The sequence below is a fragment of the Myotis lucifugus genome, unplaced genomic scaffold, assembly GCF_000147115.1.
Source record: "Myotis lucifugus unplaced genomic scaffold, Myoluc2.0 scaffold_53, whole genome shotgun sequence".
NCBI classification, from domain to species: Eukaryota; Metazoa; Chordata; class Mammalia; order Chiroptera; family Vespertilionidae; genus Myotis; species Myotis lucifugus.
In genome coordinates, this window is record NW_005871101.1 from 1,656,404 (window position 1) to 1,679,901 (window position 23,498).

A 23,498-nucleotide genomic window follows, 5' to 3' on the forward strand; every position below is an offset into this window, starting at 1 on the left:
TGGTCACCTGCCTCTCTCCTGGCCGGTCATTCATATTCATAAGCCTACCCTGGGAGACCCATGTTCTCCGCCAGGCTCTGTAGGCCATTGCTGCACTGTCCCAGGGTTTCTTAACACAGACTTTGGGGCTCCACCAAAGTGGTGTCCTCTCCACACCAATAAGCCCTAGGAAAACCCCAGCCCCTGTTTCTTTGTTCAGGCTGTTCCCCCAGCCTTCCTGCCCGCCCCTCCAAGGCCCAAAGCCTGTCTCTTTCCTGACACCACTTTGCCTGCTCTAGACTGCAGTCATTGTTCTCCAAACTCCAATACTATTTACAGACTTTTACACACAGCGTGCAGAGTTGTGCCTTGTTTTATTATTTCCAGGGCACACACTCATCCCTAGGATTGGGTTGTAACTTGACTGCTCTGTGCCCTGTGCTCTCCTCCATCCCTCATACTGGGCTAATGAGTCTCACAAAGTAGGTGCTTAATAGGAAGGTTTTGGTTACATGATCAAAGGAGTGCTACACGAGAGCTAATAGCTGGATCCTACTACCACACCACAGCCACCAGGGGAAAAGTCAGAGCTCATAGCCGCACTTCTCTCAGTAGATTTTCTTTTAATACAAAGGACACTACATTACCATTCCACAAAATGAGAGCAACTACCAAGACGCCTTCGTATGCCCACCACCTTCCATCTGCAATACAGTTGGTTAGCAACGCAATTTTTAGAAAAAAATATTTTGGGAATTTATTAATAATACATAAATAATTCCTGCTCACTGCTGTTTAGTAATAGAGGACAATGGGAAGAATTCATTATTTGGGAATTAAAAAAGATGAGCTTGTATTCTTTATGAAAAATTTGAAATAAGAATATTTCAGAAATATTATACATTTATCATTGCAGGTATTCTCTAAGTCGAGGCTATTTCCAGTGTGGATCCAAATCTATTTTAGTTAATTAGATGCAAACAATTTTCACAAAAATAGTTACTATACAAAGGAGTGGCATAAAAATATCAAGAAATTTTAAAGTTTTCCTGAAGTTTACCAACAATCACTTTGGTAGTCGATATTACTGTTATGTCAATTTAGCAACCCCTTTGCTATAATGACCTAAAATAACTTTGCCATATATTTTACATTTATATGATCAAAATTAATAAATCATGAGGATATATTTATTTTTACATATAATGTTTTCTAAGGCCACCCGCAATGTTTTCCAATAACCCAACTTTTAAGAATTTTTGTAACTCAATCAAAATGTTTTTGGCAGATACATTACCACAGAGTAAGGTTCCTGTGTTTTCAAAAAGATATCTGGTTTAGTTGCTGCCATATAGATGTCATTCCGTGGCCAGGTTTTTGGTAGACTAATCCTCAAGTGTGTCAAAGGGAGGGCACATATCCTTTTTATATTTATGGGTGAAACATCTGACAAGCAACATGGTACAGAGTTCCTGGTATGCAATTGATCTTCTTGAAATGGGCAGAGCAAAATGAGAGCATAAATTACATTTTCATATGGTATCTCACTGCACTAAAATCAGCACTACGGTGACTCCATTAGCAAAGGTGTAAAGAGTTGTTGGGGAACTGAAGACATTGGAAACATGAAGGGGGCCGATGTGACTCCTCTTAGCAGTGGGATGGCAAACATTGGAGCTTTGAGTCACAAGTCACTGTATTATCTACGCCCAGCATTATGTTAAGAAAAAATGAAAAGTCTATGAGGTAAAAATGACAAAGGAAGAGCTTTGTCGAAACCTTGAAAATACTGCTATTTTTATAACAAAGTCATAAAGATCTCAGCAGTTGCCTCCCAACACTACTGCTGAGATGTCTCTTTTCCTGGTATAGTTTCCATGATCACCGGAAGTGGCCTAGGAGGCCCTGCGTTGTGCTCCCCTGTCCCCCTGTGCTCACTACAGGCAAGTGTGTCTGTGTGTCGGGCTAAGCTGGCACAAGACATGGCTGTGTCTTGTATCGCAAACACCTGGCCCAGTGCCTGGTATAGACCAACAGAGTGAGTGCATAAATACTACAATTTGGGAAGCAGGAAAGACAAGAAGACAAGTAATACAGGAATATTTTATAAAAGGTAGAGCTAGTAGCCTGCCAACAAACTAATTTGTTCTTGAATTAACATTTAATTATTTTGAAAACACACCTCCCTTTGATAACAGCCAATGTATATAAAGACTTCCTCCAAGAAGTTAAAAAATATAAATACACCACTAGCTATACAAGCAAAGAACTTGATTAAGTGATTTGCTGAAGAGGAAATATAAATGGCAAACAAATGTAAGTAAAAATTAATGTATCTCATAGTAGTATCTTAAACTGCATTAAAACAACAAGGTACAAAATGTTTTACAAATTACCAAACTGCTCATAAAAACATGTGGTAAGAATTCGGTGCGATGGACCATCCCATACACTGCAGTGGAGACTTCTAATACCTTTCCATTGACACTGCATTGTGAGTAGCTTCACAATGAAATGCAGTCACTTACCAGTCACTGAATCTCCATTAATATGTTTTTGTACATTCACATACACATGTGCACACACACATACACCGGTTCATGCCCTTTCACCTAAGAATTGCAATTCCAGGGAAGGGAGGTGTGATTGGATATTTTTGTGCATGTAGATAGCCATTTTAGTGTTATGTGTCACAGCAATGTAATGGAAGCATGATAATGTCTAACAATAGAGGAATGGTGAAACTAATGCCTCCGTTTACTGGACTATTATGCAGCCATTACTGTTTGTAGGAGCATAAGAAGCTACTCATACGTGTTAAGGGCGGGGAGCGGGGGTGGGGGGGAGAGAAGCAAGCTGCAAAACTGAATATACAGTATGCTTCTATATATAAAAAAGAAAAAAGTCTGGAAGATGATATACCAAATAGTAAAATATAACTGAATATCTCTTGGTTCAGAGATTGCATGTGCTGCTTCCTTTTTATCTTTTAATATTCTTCAAGTTTTTTACAATGAGCACAGGGTAAGTGGTTTAAAAGAAAGCCTCCTTTGAAGATTCATCATTTCACAGCTAAAACTCGAAGTGTGATGACCCAAAAGTTGGGTCAAGAGTTCATCATCCCCCCCGCCCCAACCCGCAAAAGAAAAAGTTACATAAGTTACATTTTTACACACTCAAATAAAATAAATAAATAAAAGAGTTCATCCCATCCAGATAGTGATCTGGCCAGAAGTTCCACAGAGGATGGTGTGGCTATCATGGACCCCTTTAGTTCGAGGTCACCTAAGCACTCTTTATCCCTCCGCACTGAGATGGGACTGGTCTATGCCTGTGTCTACCAAGGGCAAGGTCTTGAGAGGGTAGTCACTGTGCTCTGCCGTCCTCGCAGCAACCCTGACCTGCGGAGAACCGAGCCCATCTTGGAGAGCCCCCTGCAGAGGACCAGCAGTGGCAGTTCGTCCAGCTCCAGCACCCCCAGCTCCCAGCCCAGCTCCCAGGGCGGCTCGCAGCCCGGATCGCAAGCAGGGTCCAGTGAACGGACCAGGGTTCGAGGTAAAGCTTTCCCTTGCCTCTCCCTGACAACATGGCCTGGAGAGGAGAGCCATGGGCGGGGAGTCGGGCTACTTCCTGACTTCTGTGACACATGCTCCTGGCGTGGCCACCACTGTGTGGTTCTGAAGAGCCGCTTAACTGCTCTCAGCCTCAATACCCTTAGAGGAGCGGGCCACCATCCCCAATTATGTGATGTCTGGTGTGGACTAAACCCTTTCTAATCACAGGTACCAATGTTTTGCAGGGAGATCACAGAATATTGGTATTATTTGAAAATATAATCACTTACCAGTCACTGAATTTTCATTTTCATTTGATTTCCTGCTTTGAGTTTCCTGTACCCCCAAGTATTCTCTTCCCGTTGTGCCAGTAGTCCCTTTTTGTATTCTGAACATAGTTCATAATACTAGTTATTTTTCAAAGTGAAATTCAATAAAGACTAATGTAGACTGGATCTATAATAATAAAAGCATAATATGCTAATGAGACCAGACAGCCGAACAACCTTCTGGATGTCCTTTCTGCGACCTTCCGGTTGAAGCCAGGGCTGCGAGGGCTGACCCCCTTGCACGAATTTCGTGCATCGGGCCTCTAGTATACATATGTTTGAGAAGAAATAAAATTTTAACCTAAAATACATATTTAACTCTTCTGGTTATTCCTGTTGGAGAGGTAAAAATTAGTCTCTGACCATTTAATTCAAGTCATTCATCATTGTTCAGTTTTCATTAATGTGGAAGCTTGTGAAAGACATTAGTATGTCCAGCTAATTACACACAACAGCACATTGTTTCTAGCCAATCTAAATTTACTCTTTCTGAATAACCTTCTTCAGAAGATAATTTTGCTTCCAAGTAAGAAAGACCAAGACTTTTTAAAGTGCAATTTGATAAATATTAGCACAATTTTCTTAGCCTTTTCACTAGACACAATCATTACTTACCTTCTAAATCTTTTCAAGGTTTTAAATAAGTAAAGTCACTACATGTCCATTTTGAAATGTGATAATCCTATCTCTGAACTGGGTTATAGACTGGCCTATGGTTGCCCTTGTATGCATTCTTCTAATGTCAGTGGCACAGCCACAGCTATGTATACTTGTGTTGCCTTGATCCAAATATAAATGTACTTAATTGAGAATTCCCTTACCTTTTTCTATTGATAACTTAATATCCGTAATAAGAGTAAATGCTAAAGAAAATTCTCTGATCTGGTTCAGGTTTAATTCTTACCTTCTTTCCTTTGGCTCCTAGTTCTTCTGGATCAAAAGCACTCTTGTATCTCTGGCCCTGACCTAGAAAAAAACCTAGATTACTTCTTCTCCACCTATAAGCTCATAAATGGAAGGGATGCTCTTCACTCTGTAGCTGTCAGGGAGCCCTCCCCCACCCATGCTCGGCATCTCTATTCTAGGATCCCTCTCCTTTATCATCAACACACTCCTTCCTGTCCCCACCTCATTCTTTCTTCCCTCAAGGACCCAGATAACTCTCTCCACACACCCACTTAAAAACTATTCCACCAAATAAAATGGGTTTCTAATATTTTTCTCCACAAAATTCCATCAAAATAACTTGTCCTCGCGGGTAAGTGGTAAAAGAAGAAAGCAAACATTGAATCTTAAGACTAGGACTTTGAGAAATCAGACAGAATCTCAACTCTGTCCATAATTTCAATGTGACCTTAGGCCAGTGTGTTATATCTCTAAGTCTGTTCAATTGTAAAATAGGAAAATGTGCCACATGATTGGGTTGGAGCGAGGATTGTCATAGAAAGCACTTAGCACTAGGCTTGACACACAATTAATGCTCAGTAAATGGTAGTGGCACGCTAGTTTCTCTTATTATTACTAGTGAACTTCCACTAGTGTGTTTGCTTGATTTAGTTTGCCTAAACATTTACTCTTTTTTCATGGATTTGCTTGAGGATGTGCCTTAGCAAATGGGTCAGCTGAGTAATCCTAAAGGATGACTCACACAGAACTCCTGAACTTGAGCCAGCACTTTCTGACGGTCATTACCTTTCTTGGCCCTCTGTGTTTTCCTCTAGCCAACAGCAAGTCGGAAGGATCACCTGTGCTCCCCCATGAGCCTTCCAAGGTGAAGCCAGAAGAATCCAGGGACATTACCCGATCTAGTCGACCAGCTGTGAGTGCTTTTCCCTCAAAGAGTTCTAAGCTTTTAATTCACCAGAAAACCCACAGGATAAAGTCATTGGGGATACACTCGTGACTATAAAACAAAAATTCTTGAGATTAATAAGCAGAAGCATCCAGAAGGAAGACATACCTGATGAGGAAAAAACTGAACAGATATTGGATTGCTTATCTGCCTTTATGGATTTGGTGATCATTAGCAAATAATTCATATCATTAGTTCCATAATTTCTACTCAAATTTGGCCAAAAGGTGTTGAAACTAGCAGTTAAGAAGATTTGGGCACTTTCTATGGGTTCCTCTTCTCTACCTTGCCTTTCTCCATATTATTTTCCATATGAGTTAATATTACAATTTTTCTGCTGTGTTTCATGCCTCTAGGACAGGGGTGGGCAAACTTTTTGACTCGAGGGCCACAATGGGTTCTTAAACTGGACCAGAGGGCGGAACAAAAGCATGGATGGAGTGTTTGTGTGAACTAATATAAATTCAAAGTAAACATCATTACATAAAAGGGTATGGTCTTTTTTTTTTTAGTTTTATTCATTTCAAACGGGCCGGATCCGGCCCGCGGGCCGTAGTTTGCCCACGGCTGCTCTAGGACTATATTTTCGGGACCAAAACCTGATAAGCATGGTCTGCCAGGGGCCCTGATAGCATGAATTCTAGCTGCATTGCTATGACACAGCAGATCCCAAGTGGCCTTAAAGAAAGAAATAAGAGCACGGAGGCTGGAATTTGAAAGTTAGAAATTAATTTGGGATGAGTTACTCTCCACCTAAATTTTCTGAGCATCTATATATATAAAAGCCTAAGCAACCGAACGACCGGTCGCTATGACGCACACTGACCACCAGGGGTCAGATGCTCAATGCAGGAGTTGCCCCCTGGTGGTCAGTGTGCTCCCACAGCCAACCTCCCACAGCCCCTCCCCCCTGGCCAACCTCCCACCACCCTGATTGCCAGCCGGGCCGAGGGACCCCACCTGTGCACAAATTCGTGCACCAGGCCTCTAGTCTTTTCTATGAAATAAATGGGAAGCCTTTTTTGTTTACTCTGTTGATTATGTTTTAAAGTAAGGGAGTTTAGTGAGAGTGATAATAAGGAGAATCTGCACTCTTCTGGGTTGAGGTTCTCTTTGCCCTTTTGCATTTATCGGTTGTGTACTAACAATTTCCGTTTTGTGTCTAACCTGCTGCCTTTCTTCTGGCTTTTTCCTTTCCTGTGGATTCTTCTGGATTGGGTTCCTCTTATCTCAGAGCTATAAGAAAGCTATAGATGAGGTTAGTATTATATTTCCTTGGTCGTGCTTTCACAAAAATATCAATATGAAACTGATTTTCTGATGCTGACATCCGAGAAAGCGGCCCACTGGGTCACAGATTGAAAGCTCACTCATTTGGAGTGATCTGTTGGGAGAAGGCCCCTTCAACAGAAGCCAGGCTAAGGCCCTCACACACCACTATGAAGCTCCAGACACCTTCCTTCTAAGCCACAATGCCACTTTTCCGATGTTGCAGTCTGGCTAAAGATAAGCATCAGTGCTTTGCTATTGGCAGAGTTTCTTATTCTGGTATCTTCCAATAGCAAACCTGAGCTTTTAGTCTTTGCTCGCCAGCCTTGCTAGGGGATGGTGGTTTTACTAACAAAGAAAAAAGACATCATTCTAGGGCACTGAGAATTTATAGCGTGTGATTTGTGAACAAGGAATTACTGGGTATTGTTAGATTAATTTTGTGGAACATTAACTACAGCATCAACAGCAACAGCATCTTTAGTTAATGAATACTGGCGAGTTAAGTGACTTTATTTCCTTATTCATGGAGACATTTTTCCATTAGGAAAATATATGGCTTTGTCGATCTTAGCTTGCTAAGAAGGATGACCGCCTTACTGCTGTTTGTCAGACCTGCATGAATACAGCCTACTGGAGGGTTTGGGTTTTTTTGTGTTGTATTTTTTTGTTGGTTTTTTTTGGTATGTTTTTTGTTTTTTAAGAGACAAGCCTTGCAAAGAATCCTAACTGCATGGAATCTGAAGACTACCATTGTGGCTTTAAGGCTGTGGCTCTGCTGAGCACCATTTTTGTGAAATAATATGAAAAAAGCACCGGCTCTAGAGACAACAAGCTGTATTCAAATTCTAGCTCCCCCAGTACATAACTGGCTAGGACCAGCCAGTCTTATAACCTCTCTGGGCCACAGTTTTCTCATCTTTAAAATGGGGATAAAAATACCTGCACTGCCTTGCTCACATGATTGTGTGCGAGAGCATTTTATGAAGTATGAAACACTATGTAAAGCCAAGGGGATATCCTCATTTTAAAGTTTGGGCCAAAGGTATGGGCTATTTTGGCAGGTGAGAGAAGCATGTTTCTATGCATCTGATCTTTACTAAAAAGCCTCACTTTTCAGCACTATGACTGCCTCATCACTCAGAGTGATTTAGAAAGTAATTTTCATGGTTAAAGGATAATTGCTTATAAAAAAATGAGGCTCTACATGTCTGCAATGTGTAGATGGCACTTATAGAATGGAAAAAGGGAAAGGTTTTTAATTGCCCTGTGCCACGCCTTGCTCCTTTCCCTCATAACAGTGAGAAGGACAGGGATTATCACTAGTTTTCTCTCAAAGAATTGCAGAAAGAGAACCATGTTCTGATGTTCTGGCCTCCAATAGAATGCTTGTGTGTGTGCACAATCCACGGGAAATCTCATGAGTCCAGAAATGGGCATGGGGGTGGCTGTCATAAGGTTTCTCATGGATTTTTATCTGGTTAACCCAGGATATTGTAGGCTTTTAAAAATTGCTTCATTTTGGTATGTTCTAGCACACTGGACAGAGAGGAGAGGGGACAGCAGTGGTATAAGTAATTATAAGCAATTGGGTGGGTGTTGGGAGCTGTTTACTAAAATCTCTAAGGCCATGTGGAGTTTAAAAAAAAAAAATCCCTCCAGGTAATTCTGATAACCCTACCCCCTGAGAATCACTGATCCGAACCACTAAAAACACAGGATTACTTGGTTCTGCCTAACTCATTGGTTCCCAATCAGGGGTGACTCCCTTCCGTCCCTCTACTTAAGTGACATTTGGCAAAGTCTGGGGGCAGTTTTGGCTGTCACAACGTGGAAATGGGAGAAGTGCTATTGGCATCTGTGGGCAGAGCAGAGATGCCACTAAACATCCCCGAGTGCCCAGGAGAACAACCCACAGTAGGGAATCCTCCAACCCCAAATGTCAGTGGTGCCACAGTTAAGAAACCTTGAATTAAACCTCCCCCCTATCTCCATGCCTAGATTTTGATATGGCTTCTCTCTAGTGACTGAATTGACATTTAGCTAACCCAGATTTGAAATGAAAAGTCTTAAAGCTCTTTTGAAAACTTGTTGCTAATTTAATGGTGTGATTTTTCCCAAAAAAATCATCTGGGGGAGTTTCCATTAATTTGGCATTACACTCTAATGCAATATAAGATTGTGCAGCATAGACTGATTGTTTCACACAACCTTTGAAAATAAATATTCGCTTTACTTTAGCCTAATGAAATATATGGCATGAGGATTATGGTGCAAGCAAACACCGGCTTTATCACTAGTTTTTCATTAGAATGTAGGAATCTGAAAAATTCCAGGGCACATCCAGTTTGGACAAAACTTGAGCAATAAAAAATTATTTAACATTTTTTAAAAAGACCAGCTTTAAAACTTTATTATTTTAATCATTTAAAAAATTGAACTAAAATCTGAATAAACTATATTATTTCTTAAAAGAGCTTCATTTTAGGTAAAGTTTAATTATCAGATTAAATAAGCTTTTTGGAATTAATTATATCAAGTTGATTCTAAAACGTAAGGAAACTGTTGGGTAAGAGCCTTTTAACTAGCCCTAACTGGTTTGGCTCAGTGGATAGAGCGTCGGCCTGCGGACTGAAGGGTCCCAGGTTCGATTCCGGTCAAGGGCATGTACCTTGGTTGCGGGCACATCCCCAGTGGGAGGTGTGCAGGAGGCAGCTGATCGCTGTTTCTCTCCCATCGATATTTCTAACTCTCTATCCCTCTCCCTTCCTCTCTGTAAAAATCAATAAAATATATTTAGAAAAAAAAAAGAGGCCCTGACCAGTTTGGCTCAGTGGCTAGAGCATCGGCCTGCGGACTGAAAGGCCCCAGGTTCGATTCCAGTCAAGGGCATGTACCTTGGTTGTGGGCACATCCCCAGTGGGAGGTGTGCAGGAGGCAGCTAATCGATGCTTCTCTATCATTGATGTTTCTGACTCTCTATCCCTCTCCCTTCCTCTCTATAAAAAATCAATGAAATATATTTTAAAAAAGAGCCTCTTAACTATCTTCACATTTACTCAGTAATCAAAAAAAACTTACAATTTTGCATAGTTCTTTTATAGTTACACATTCTCAAATATTTCCAGGCTAAATAGTACTCCCCCCCCCCTTTTTTTAATACTTTTTAGCTCCAGGCTTGAGACAGCAAAGCAATAAATTACCACAAAAACTCATTATATGGAGAAAATTGGTATTGTCAGAAAATAAAATGTATGAAAATGGTTCTGAACCCAGTGGTGTCAGTGTTAGATCATGTCTGTTTCTTACAACTTTGCTATTGTAAGTTCTTCCAGAATGGATAAGAAACAAAACTTCAGCTAAACACACAGACTACTGGCAATAGAAGATTAATTTTTTTTTTTTGACTGGAGTTATTACGTTTGAGTTACTCATTGTTGTTACCTACAGCTTTTCATATATGCCTCACCCTTCAGGCAGTTACCAATTAAACTTAAAAGGAATTTGCAATTATTTTTAATATTTCAGTAAAGATAGCTTTTTAATAACGCAGAAGCAAAAAATATCTAATTAAAAGCAAAATTATAAAGTAGGTCAGAACTTTAAAGTGTTCCTAAATACAGTGTTTGTAGAAGTTTAGGTCATTTTAACAAGTGAGCGTTTCTTTAAATCAATGGACTTCGGACCAGCTTAATACTTCTAATATTTTTTTAATCTCCTTTGTCTTGTTTTGAAGTGTCAGAGATGGGAAAATCAACCCATGGGAAAAGTTTATTATTTATTTAAGTAAATCATAGTTAATATTATTATATTTTACTCAGAATTATTAACATTAGAAATAAACTATTTTAAACCATATTCTCTCTTTAAATCATAATAAAATGTATTTCTAATGACCAGTAACATTTCAATGCCAGTTATATTGTTTGATGAGACTTAACATGATCCTAACGTGCTGAAGACAAAATACAAAATAAATTTATCCAATTTGCTATTATTTTAGTGGTTTGGAGGATAATAATATCCTTTTTCATTCAAAGCCTTAACAAATATCTAAATTATATTTCCCCACTGCACTTAAGTATAGCATACCCTTCATTTTGTTCTTATTTTGATAAAGATAAACAGTTGTCAAGAGGAAATAAGAGAGAAAAAAAGAGGAAATAATAAGTAAAAAGGTGAAATTCAAGTATTAGTTTTTTCTATTTTGGCCTATTGCCAAAGAAACCAGAAATAAACTTGCATAAAATTCTGTGTGATAATTTTCCTCTTCTTTAGTGGTATACATTACCTTCAAACACCTTTTAATAATGTACCAATTCTATTTTCATTTTCATTAATGGGGCAAAGATACTGAGACCGAGGCCATGTGTGTATGCACCTAATCTGTGCACATGTGTAAAAACTCAAAGAGCACAATTTGAATTTTCAAAGGCTTCTCTTTTCCAAGGACTTCAATTCAAGCAAATTTAGGACAAATTTAAAAGTCATTACTGCTTTCCCTTTGGTTTCTATGAAATTAGAAAGAAACAACTCCACTTAGCACCTTGAACTCCCTAAATTCTAGACCAAATAAAATGCCTAGCATTTCCTTTCCTGGTCTTACCAATGCTTGACATATTGGCGACAATTAGGAAACATGACACTCTGTTGTCTTCTTTAAAAAATATATTTTTTAAATTATAATTTAATTATATACATTAATCACATTTTTTCTAACCAATTAGAATGATTCTCAAAATGTCATTTAGATCCTTTACATTGCCATAATCCTACATCAGGTGAATCAGACAAATACATTTCTGGATTGAAATAAAGAGAGAATATGGCCAAAAGAAAACTGGGATTTAGTATCTTTCAATGAGTTTCTCTCTCCCTAACGCCCTGTCTCTCACTGAATGTTCTGATTCCCACATGGGTCACTAATATAGGGAGAAATGGTAAGACTGATGTCAAATTGCTTTTTCCTCATTTGCATGCTGTATACCATGGGCAGTTTAACCCATGCAAATTAGAGCGGCCATGCTTTTGCAGAACTGCTTCCCTCTGCATTGCTCGGAAAGCATGTAAAATAGAAAGGTGGTCAGATATTCAGCACACTGCCTGCAATGTGCCTGGTGATTAAATACCACGTCATCACATCCATCAGGCTAGAGGTTTCATCATACTCATGGAAAACTGAAAAAATGATCTCTTCCTTTTGGTGTTTGCACATTCATTTCAGTAGTCCTTGCCAGGGTTTCTGCCAGGTGACTGCAACTTCAACCAAAAGATAATGAAACACCTATAATTCTGGAAGAGAACTCCTTTTTTTGTTGTCGTTCTTCTTGATTAATTCAGCTCCGTGGCTATAAATGTCAGTGGCACTGGGCTTTGGGTTGGTTGGGCCATTACTTGATGTGTGCCTCCGCTCTCCGGGGAATGATGACACACCAGATGAGTCATTGTTGTAGCTGGAATCTTGGGAATTGCTCTGTTCTGTGACTGATGCTAGATTTTGGTACAGTAGCCACCATAAGAGGGGGAAGGCCATGACCGTGGCTTGGGCAGGAGTCCCACCACACTGGGGAACCATTTCTAATCCCAGGCATTTTCCCATTAACCTGAGGGTGACCAGCTTCACCTTCCCAAAATAAAACGAGGACCCAGTGTTTGTATATATGTGTACACACACAACACATATACACATATATACACCATTGTATTCAGATTTGAAAAATCTCAGTCTAGCAATTGGTTTTGAACAAAGTTTAAATTTATTTCATCTTTTCTAGTTTCTACATGCTACAAACATCGTTTTCCTAGTTCCATGCAGTAACTATGTTTGTAACAATTCTATAGAGAGCTTTTTTTCTTGTTGCTTATGCTGGATCACTGACTTATTGAGGAATGTCACTTCGGTCGTATCTAAAATTCATATATGCTGAACAAACTTATCTCTTGTAGGATCTGACGGCGTTAGCCAAAGAATTACGAGAACTCCGGATTGAAGAAACCAACCGCCCGCTGAAGAAAGTGACTGATTACTCCTCCTCCAGTGAGGAGTCGGAAAGTAGTGATGAAGAGGAGGAAGATGGGGAGAGCGAGACCCATGACGGGACGGTGGCTGTCAGCGACATACCCAGACTGATGTAAGAGGACAGCTTTTTACATGTGGGCCGGGGAGGGCTAGGTCTCCAAAATGAAAGGATGAGAAATATGAATTAAATGTAAGAGTTTTTATGAGTCTCTGGAAGGATCAGTCAGCTTTGGGGATTTGTCTTTTCATTAGAGCATAGTTCTAAGACTGTCTCTCTTCATGGACACAGTCACTTAGAATACATGGTGTTTCTGGGACAGCATGTTCTTTATCCAGGTACCGTTGCTGGGCTGTCTCTTTGGTGATGCTTTCTTGGTTCTTGTCATTTCCAGGGCAAATGATATTGCCAGGCAGACTGTTGACACGTACCTGTCCCCCTGGAACTGGAAGAGTTAAATTATGGGCAATGACATTTCAAGGTTAAAATGAACAACCTGAGACCTATTCCATCACCACTAAATAAGGAGGAATGCATGTGGCAGTGTGGGGTAGCATCCCAAAAAAGAATCAGGAATCAGATAATCCTGCAGGAAACTTCTGAGTGTCTGACTTAAATCTGTCCATCAAGATTCTCTGTTTCATCTTCATTCTCTCATTTATGTGATCCTTTTTTCTGTGACCTATGACTTCACCACATACATTCTGTCAGTCTCTTTGCAGTCTTCTTTTTGGATATTTGTATCTATATTTATACCTGCCTATAATTCCCCTAGTATGTATACCCTTTACTCTTTTTTTCAGTGAAGTGGAGGCTGACTTCTTCTTTTTCTTATGGGACAAGATATTATGACAGATCCCTCCTCTTCCCTATTTGCTTCTCCAATTCAAACAAACATATTCATACAGTCCCACTCACATGCATCTCTCATTTCCTCCCCAAAGAAACATAGGAGCTGTTGCTCTTGTTTGCTGTAACTTTGATAGAGTGATGCTGACTTTCCAACTTCACTCCTCACTCACCTCCATTTCTTTGGCTCAGCTACTAAGATTAGTCATCACACCACACTCACTCCCTATAGAGAAGATACCATTTCAGACTATAAATTACTGTCCTCTCCAGCAGGGATTGGAGACACAAGGCTGGCCAGTCCACCGGGAATGTCTTCCACTGATTAATGATCATCACATACAAGCAATTCTGAGAGGCAAATCCAATTACCATCACGGAAGAAATCCATTCTTGTTATTTTACTGTTGATTACCCAGTTATTAACAACTATAAATATGCAAAAAGATGACATTTTGAAACAAATTTCATTAAAGTGTTTCTTTAACAGCCAATAAAATTGTTGTAAGAGGCAAAATCACTAATCCAGAACATTTCTGCAAAATATGCTGGTCTTCTCAGTTTCTGTCTCGACTCAGCATTGCTTAGTTCTTCTCACAGATGTTTCGAATTCCCTTTAAGCACTGAGTTTACAACTATCAGGTTGAGGGCAGGTAATGAATCTGAAAGGTTGGTGAAACTTTCGCTGTGTATTAGACACCATACTGAGGGCTTTGAGAGACATTCAAGAAGTGCATATTCTTGAATTCTGAATTCTGCCTTGCAAAAGTTTAGAGTCTAGTTAGAAAGAGACAAAATTATACATGAAAAATTTCAGGGTGGAATCAATATTTGGTAGAATAATCAAAGGCAGCCTTGGAAGGGATGTTAACTTGCATTTGGTTTTTCAGCCTCCTGTCCTATTTTGCAAGGCTGTTGGTCCATCTCTTCCCCTGCTACAGAAACACCCACCTTTCTAAAATTGCCCGTATGGACCATGCTACACTTCCACTCTGCCGTCTGGCACCCTTCGGTCCTTTAGAAATCACCTAGACACAGCCCAGCCTACACAAGTGAAGCCCGCCCCCTCTGTGCTGCCACTGTCCCTCGAGTATATTCCTGTAGTTTCATGTAGTGCTTCGAATTGGGATATTTAGTGCATGTTGGGTCCCTGTGAGGTCCCTGAGGATGAAGACTGTGCCTTATTCCTCTCTCTACTCTTAACACCTCACATGGCATCTGGAATGAAGTTGGTCTTCAGTGACTTTGGTTTACATTTACTTTTGTTAAAGTGAAATTGCAAGTCCAGGCTTCAAAAGGTTTACAGCCTAGTCCAGAGGAAAGACGTGTACACATATCGCTGTCATCGAGATAGAAAAGAACATGGGGTAATATTAGAATTGGGAGGCGGTTGAAGTAAAGACCCAGAAGGTTGCATTTACTAAAGGGAATGTGCGGTGTATGAGGAGGGAAGTCTGGACTAGTGAGACCAAAACAAGAATGTGCACTTGACCATGTAGCCATTGAGGAACCGTCAAAGGTGTCCTGAGCCGGGGAGTGATGTGATGGGTGCTATGTTTGAGAGAAATCATTTCAGCAAGATGATTTGGAAAGGAAACAGACTACAGTCTGCTAAAACAATCCAGAGGCTCTATTATTATAATCCTGAGAAATAATAAACGGACTATCCTTGAATGGTTAGACTGAAGGCAAAACCTGCCATGGCTCTTGGAGAATTGGTAAATTTTAGACAGATTGAAATGATCACCCATTAAAGAATATTTTAAGTATTTAATTGTAAATGAGACATGCTCAGAGAAAAAAGCAGGATACAAATGTGTGTATGTATTCCAATTTGGTAAATATATACAATTTTTGTGAGTATAAAATATATACAGTCTATTCTGCTACAGCAGGATAGTTGCATGCCTTAAAAACTTCTCATAGTCAAAAATCCATTATAAAACAATTTTGTTTCTTTAGGAAAAGGGTATTTTAGAGTTCAAGTGCTTCTTATATACATTCCTATCACTTTCCTTTTCTATTGTTAAGGTAAACCTTTACCTTTTGTGCTATATATTTTAAGAGCAGAAATAAAAAATATATTGCAACATAGGTCACTACCATGAAGTGGATACAAAATAGCTTCTCAGAAATTTAGCCCAGCCATTGAGACAAGCAGTTGGGGATCCTGATGTGCAGGAGGCTTAAAAACCAAACACCTTTTTCTGTGTGCAGTGCTGGTTTCATATTTATAGCACAAAGCATAGCCTATAAGAGTACACATAACTAAGATTACCTTCCCTAACTAATGGATTGCACTATTTCCCAGTGATTCAAGCATAGAAAAATGAATGGAGGGAAATAGAGCAAAACTATAACAGCGATCCCCTCTGGATTATACAACTCTAAGGGCTTTTTATTTTATGCATATCCCCAAATTTATGATGAGCATGTACTGTTTTTATGATCGGAAAACACTAAAAGCTTTATAGAATAGGAGGATGGAAGGAAAGGCCTGTAGATTGACTTGCAACATATCAAGCAAGTCAGAGAAGCATCCCTCTGTATCAGAACAGTACATGTGAGGCAGGGGCTAGGTCAGTAGGGACATCTGCTGCTTCCATAGTCACTGAAGTTTGTACAGCGTCACAAAATGCATTCTGGACAATGAAAGCCACAAAGCCATGGTCCTCACCCCATCGTCCACCTGGGCCTGCAGTCCCTTCTGCCTTTCCATCCATTGTTCAGGCTCTGTCCTGTTAGTGTGTGGTAGCTGGGCTTTTGTCATGCTGTATCCCTACTGCCCTCAACCCTTTCTGTCCCTGGGGCATGATTGCACCAGCATATGCTCCAGCCAAACTAACTTCCTTGGTCCTTACAAATGCCTTGCGTGCTGCCAGTGTTGTTTCTCTTCTCGAAATGATCTCTCTCTTTGATTTCATTCTCACACACATCCTGCCTTTTATTTGAATATTTGTGTTATGTGTTCATGCTCTTCTGGATGCTAACCTCTTTAGTTTCAGAAACCATGTTTTCTTCAGCTTTTATATTTACCAAGGGCCTTTCATATAGCAGGTGTTCAATAAATGTGTATTGAATTGAATTAAATCAATCCCTGCAGGAACACTTTGACAAATCCAATTAGAGGAAATTATTGTTCCAAACCTGTGGCCTCATTCCAGTAAATTTCCTATAATTTTCTCCTAATCAGTGAGGTGTTTTGTTTTTTACAGTTTATAGGAATTTGGACAATTAGTTTTTCCTACCCAGACTCTATATCAGAAAAATAATTTTTGCAACAAAGGATTATTTAATTATAAAATGTTATGGTTATTTTAGCTTTAGTTTTTTAATCATTGCCTTTTTAACATTCTTTTATTATTAAGTTTTTTAAGTTTTAGATTTACAGAAAGATTGTGCAGATAATACAGAGTTCCCATGTTATTCCCCCCAACCCCTGCACAGTTTTCCCTATTATTAGCATAAAACATTACTATGGGGCATATGTTACAATTAATGAGCCAATATTGATACAATAACTGAAGTCCATAGTTTATTCAGAATTTTTTACTTTTTACCAAATGACTCTTTTCTGCTCCAGAATTCCATCGAGGATACATTTCCCTTAGTTATTTAGTTGTCATGTCTCCTTCGACTGCTCTTGGCAGTGACAGTTTCTCAGACTTCCCTTGTTTGTGATGAACTTGGCAATTTTGAGGAGTACTGATCAGGTATAGGATAGAATGCCCCTCTATTGGAATTAGTCAGATGTTGTTCTCATGATTCCACAAAGGCTGTGGTTTGGGGGAGGAAGATACAGAGGTAACATGTCATTTTTATCACATCACATTAAGGGTACATATTGTCAACATGACTTGTGAACTTATATGTTGTTAGAGCTAGAAATGGAGGGCATATTTTGGTGAAAAATTAAGGCTAGAGTGATAGGTGAGGATCAGGTCATGGAGAGCCTATAAGCCACAGGAAGAACTTTGAAGTTTATCCTGTAGTTAATGGGGAGCTGCTAAAGGTTGAAAGCAGAAGAATGACACGGTCAGATTAGGAGTTTAGGGACCTCACTTTGGCAGCTGTGAGGAGTGGATATGAGGGGACAGGACTAGAGAGTGACCATCAAGAAGACTATTGTTGCCCTGACTGGTTTGGCTCAGTGGATAGAGTGTTGGCCTGCAAACTGAAGGGTCCCAGGTTCAATTCCGGTCAAGGGCATGTACCTTGGTTGCGGGCACATCCCCAGTAGGAGATGTGCGGGAAGCAGCTGATCGATGTTTCTCTCTCATCGATGTTTCTAACTCTCTATCCCTCTCCCTTCCTCTCTGTAAAAAATCAATAAAATATATATTTTTTTTAAAAAAAGAAGACTGTTGTTCAGGTAAAGAGGAAGCAGACCTAAAAGGAACAGCGACAGAACGGACATAAAATATTTGAGGCATGCTTAGGAGGTAGAATTGGCAGGCTCTACATTGAATGTGAGGGGGAGATGAGAGAAAGCATTCTAGTAGGACTTCGGAGTTTCCATGTCTATCTTGGATAACGATGGCCTGTGATGCCACTAACTGAGCTCAGTTACCGGGAGGAAGCACTAGTTTAGGAGGGAAGATGACAGTTTTAGTTGGAGCATGTTGAGCTGGAGAAACCTGTGAACACCCAGGGGGAAATATCCAACAGGAGGTTAAAGAAATGAGTTTCTGAGTGACAAGATCAGATACATTAATTTAGGATTATTCCACACACAGGTGATAGCTATAAGTGGTTGTGATGGGAGCGTTCCCAAAGGTTATGTAGAGTGAAGCAGAATCCTGGGTACCAGTAGCATCTAAGAAGAGCTCATGAAGGAAGTAGACAGGGAATGAAAAGCAAAAGGAAAACCAGGGAAAAGGTGCCCCTCAAGAGTTAGAAGAGAGGGAAGGATGGAGTGGAGTGATTAGTAACCACTGGCAAGAGGCCAAACACCATAACCATCAGAGTGACCGTTGAATTTGCGAGCTAAAAAATGAGTGAAGAAATCCTAGGTTTGAGAACTAGTCTGATTTACTACTGATCTAGCAATAAGTCAGGAATTCCCGAGGATATTTTTCCATTGATTTTTTTAGGGAGTGTGGAAGAGAGGGGGAAAGACAGAGAAACATCGATGTGAGAGAAACACATTGATTGGTTGCCTCATGCAGGAGCCCCAACCAGGGTCCAGGCCAGGGAGGAGTCTGCAATCAAGGAAGGTGCTCTTGACCGGAATCAAACCCAGGACCCTTCGGTCTGTAGGTTGATGCTCTATCCACTGAACCAAACCAGCTAGGGCAATTGCAGCAATTTCTTTTTCTATGTCTCTGTAATGCTATTAATAGCTCCTTGCTGGGGATGAAATATTAAAAATGCTTCTTTGGAATTTCTTCCCAAACTTATCAGTTCTAGCTCATATTTAGATCATTTTATTCACTGCTCCAGTTTAGTCCTTTTGAAGTAAGTGTCTTCTATACATTTTTTTTGGGGGGGGGGTGATCTAGACTTATCTTTTCACCTCTGTTTAGATAAAAATCCTTGACAGATGTCTCCTCTGTGCCGGGATGTCCTAAGTCTGTAGTGTTTCTTGGGTCTTGGATTGAATATGTCCTCAAATGCTTGGACTGGACTTTGATAGGATCCAAGAAACCAGAGATGTTTTTAAAATTTTTAAGAAACAGTTAAAAGAAAAAAATGGCAAAAGGTGTGGTTAGTACACCTAATGAGAGAAATAAATGTTGATCATTTCCCTGTTTTTAAAAAGCCCACTTTCAAAGAGAGGCAGCTGCGGCAGTAGGACAGCAATCGATCCAGTCGATTCTGAAAACAGAAGCCCCGCAGATGAGCCGCCCCCTGCTGATGCTGCTTGCTTGTGCTGTTTCCTTGGTGCTGTGGTCTGCACCACAGAACACACAGAAAGCATCGGCCTCTGCTCTCAGGGCCTGTGTTGAGATCCTGCTACTCCTTCATTATATCTAAACTCTAGAGCAAGAAACAAACTGCAAACAAATATGCCACAGTGTGGGGCGATTACACAGGTTTAAAAAAGTACTGACTACTGCCCAGCCGGTGTGGCTCAGCGGTTGAGTTGACCCATGAACCAGGAGGTCCTGGTTCGATTTCCAGTCAGGGCACATGCCTGGGTTGCAACCTCGATCCCCAGGACAGGGCGTACAGGAGGCAGCCAATCAATGATTCTCTATTATCATTGATGTTTCTATCTCTCTCTCCCTCTCCCTTCCTCTCTCTGAAATCAATAAAAATATTTTTAATTAAAAAGTACTGAATACTGTTTGAATTCAACAGCCTCATTAATGGATGCCCTTAATTGAAATGTCTTCTTTATAACTAGTGTAAAACCCATTTTTCAAACAATTGATTTTTGCACTTCTATTCAGTGCTAAACTCTGTGCTGGGTATACAATGATGAGCAAAGAGACAAAGATTCTGTCCTCATAAGCATATGTTCCAAGGAGAGACAAGGAGAAAGTTACAAGAGAGTCGAAAAGAAAGAATTATCACCCTGGCCAGTTTGGCTCAGTGGATAGAGTGTTGGCCTGTGGACGGAAAGGTCCCAGGTTCGATTCCGATCAAGGGCATGTGCCTTGGTTGCGGGCACATCCCCGGTAGGAGGTGTGCAGGAAGCAGCTGATCGATGTTTCTAATTCTCTATCCCTCTCTCTTCCTCTCTGTAAAAAATCAATAAAATATATTCTTTAAAAAAAGAAAGAAAGAATTACTGATTGGGATAAGAATGGAGGGAAAAGGGTAAGGGTTGGATAAGACAGGTAGATGGTGAGAAAAGGTTTCTCAGCCAAAGTATCATTTAAGATGAAATCAGACCAATGAGAGGCAACCAGCCACGAGCCAGGGTGCAAGACAGCTTTCCAGGCAGAGGGAACAGCATGTGCAAACACGCAGGTCAGGGTGTCTGGTCCCTCCCTCTGGCTGCTGGGTGGAAATCAGGTCGAGAGGGGAAGCTGCTGAAGTGGGACATCAGTTCAGACATCAGTGCAGCATTAAAAACGAATATGGAATGTACCGAAGGCCAGTGGACTGGATACTTAAAAATGGTTAGAATGGTAAAGTTGAGGGTGTGTAAATCTTACCATAATTTTTAGAAAATGAACATGGAGGAAACAGGCACCCCTGAAGCATGCATCATCGTGAATATTGTTCTTTTCCATCTCAGACCAACGGGAGCTCCCGGGGGCACGGAGCAGTACAATGTGGGAATGGTCGGCACGCACGGGCTGGAGACCTCTCACGCGGACACTTTCAGCAGCAGCATTTCAAGAGAAGGAACCTTGATGATAAGAGAGGTGAGCTGGGATGAAAACTGTGCAGGGGAAGTGCATTCCTTAAGTGGTGTTTATATTAGCACTTCACAAGAATGCTCCCGGCATGTGTTTTAAGTGTGTGTGTGTGTGTGGGGGGGGGGGGGGCTTCTAAATGGTTGGGTGATTTTAATTGTCCAACGCCTTCTTTTCTGTATCCTTCTAAGCTTTCGTAGTGTGACTTAATTACATGAGCCCAAATTCTTTGGTAGGATTTATGCAAATTGGAATATAAAATGTAAGCCCGAGGATATAAAACTGGCAAACCTAGATATTTCCTCCCTCAGAAAAATAGGAAAGAATGGTCTCTCTGAACAGCATCCCATGGCCTTGTTTTGCCTCCTCCTCCCATGGTTTTATCCTTCTGGATTTTAATGTAGGAAATGCTCAGTAGTTCCAAGAAATGGTGACATTATCTTATCTGGTTAAATTAACATTAAAAAGACTATTTGGCTATATTGGTGAAAGAACAAAGAAATATGCACTGTACCTTAAAAATGCACCTCAGCGCCCTGGCCTAGTGACTAAGTTGATTGGAGTATCATCCCAGACAACAAAAGATTGTGGGTTCAATTTCTGGTCAAGGCTCATACCTGGGTTGCAGGTACGATCCCCAGTCAGGGTGCGTACTGGAGGCAACTGATCTGTGTTTCTCTCCGCACTGATGTTTCTCTCTCCCTTCCTCTCTCTCTGAAAATCAATAAAAACATATCCTCAAATAAGGATTTTTTTTAATGCATCTTAGCACTTTGAGTGACTTTTTCTTTAACTCCGGAAACATTTTGTTTGGGGGGGGGGGGTCGGGGGAGAGCACATGTTCCCTTTCACCTGTCCCTCCACCATGCAGAACCTCCCCATTGTATCTGTGCTAACCAAGAAGGGCCTTGACAAATTATAATCCCTCTTTTCTTCTTTTTCACATCATCATCACCAGGCAAGCTTGACAGCAGGTCTTTACTTGGAAGGGAAGTAATGGCTGATGACATTGGGCAAAAGCTACTTGACCTCTCCCCTGCATCTGTTTCATCATCTGTTAATTTTCATAAGTAATAGTCTATGACTCATCACATGATTGGGAGGATTAAATGAGTTCAGACGTAAGCATTCATTACATATTAACTATTTTATTTTATTTCTTTCTCTCTATAGAGTTGAGCTCTCCTGTTATGTGTCCCAACTCCTTCCTCTGAAACATAAATATTCACCACCTGTCCTTCTTGCTCAGCCAGGACAGATGGGGAAGCCCTCACAGCAGGCGCTGGGGGTCTCACTTTTGTAAGAGAGAAAGTAACTCTAGTTTTGAGATGAATGAAGCCTTTGAAGGAATAATTGGCAGTAGGGCTAAAACTGGGAGAGTAGTGCACAATGCAGCTTGTTAGAATGTTAGTTCCCAGCCTTGCCAAATCTTTTAAGTAGGCTGAAGAGTCCCCTCCGGTCAGCCTGAAATGAACCTGGCTGCGGAAGCCGACATTGGACAGTGCTGGCATATAGATCTCCCAGTGTGGTGAATGGGCCATTTCTACAGGCGTATGAAGGGTTTCTGTCACCTGGGAAAACATGAGAAAAAAATGTTCTGGAGTAAGTTACTCCCTGACTCCAAATAAAAGGAACCCCGATTTCTAACGTGGTTTTAAAGTTGCTTGAATCTTTACAACAGAGTCAATACCTTGAAGGAGGTATCTGGAGCCACATTTTCAGTTCAGCTGGCAGCCACATCGGAATGGCTGCGTATTATTTAAGGCACTCCAATATGCTCTGGCCACAGTCAATCACTTTGAAAATAGCGTTCACCAGTGTCTTCTAAGAATTTGATCTGTTGAGGGCTCCCAAATCTTTTTATCCTCTCAGTAGAGTTTTTAAACTCTACTGTTCCCAAATGTGGACTTTTAAAATAACAAGCTTTGAGTTGAAATCCATTAAAAAGTACATGTTTTTTTAAAAAATTAATGCAAATTAAAGTATGTTCCTGACAATAAGTAAGAAAAGGAAAGAAAAGGGAAATAAGAACTTAGTTTATTGGGTGCTATTCGTTCAGTCCCTAAGATGAACATCGAGGACTTGCTCCGTTTGTCATTCTTATAGGAGCGGACCTTCTGGAACATACTCTCTCTGCTACCCATGTTATTGTGATGCACACATTTGCCTTGTAGTGCATGCCCCACCTCGGTGCGTCTACTTCCCCCACCCTCCGGCCCCACTGGACCTTTCTTTACTCTAGTCCTGGAACATACCACCCCAGCTGTCATCTGCCACCTTGTCCATGGGGTTCATCTGCTGGAAGAGCTGTCCTCCCTTCCCTACTGCTGCCCACTCTT

At 40.6% G+C, this 23,498-nt stretch overlaps 1 protein-coding gene across 9 annotated transcripts in view; it reads left to right on the forward strand.

The window, feature by feature from the left end:
- The window catches only part of TNIK (TRAF2 and NCK interacting kinase), a 280,941-nt gene that overhangs the window by 232,229 nt on the left and 25,214 nt on the right, over positions 1 to 23,498 (forward strand). For all 9 annotated transcript variants that reach the window (XM_014455950.2, XM_023753889.1, XM_023753886.1 and 6 more), the window contains 4 exons: positions 3,371 to 3,534; positions 5,584 to 5,681; positions 12,930 to 13,114; positions 21,039 to 21,168. In XM_014455950.2, the coding sequence (XP_014311436.2) occupies positions 3,371 to 3,534; positions 5,584 to 5,681; positions 12,930 to 13,114; positions 21,039 to 21,168 (577 nt within the window). The remainder of the gene's footprint in view (positions 1 to 3,370; positions 3,535 to 5,583; positions 5,682 to 12,929; positions 13,115 to 21,038; positions 21,169 to 23,498) is intronic.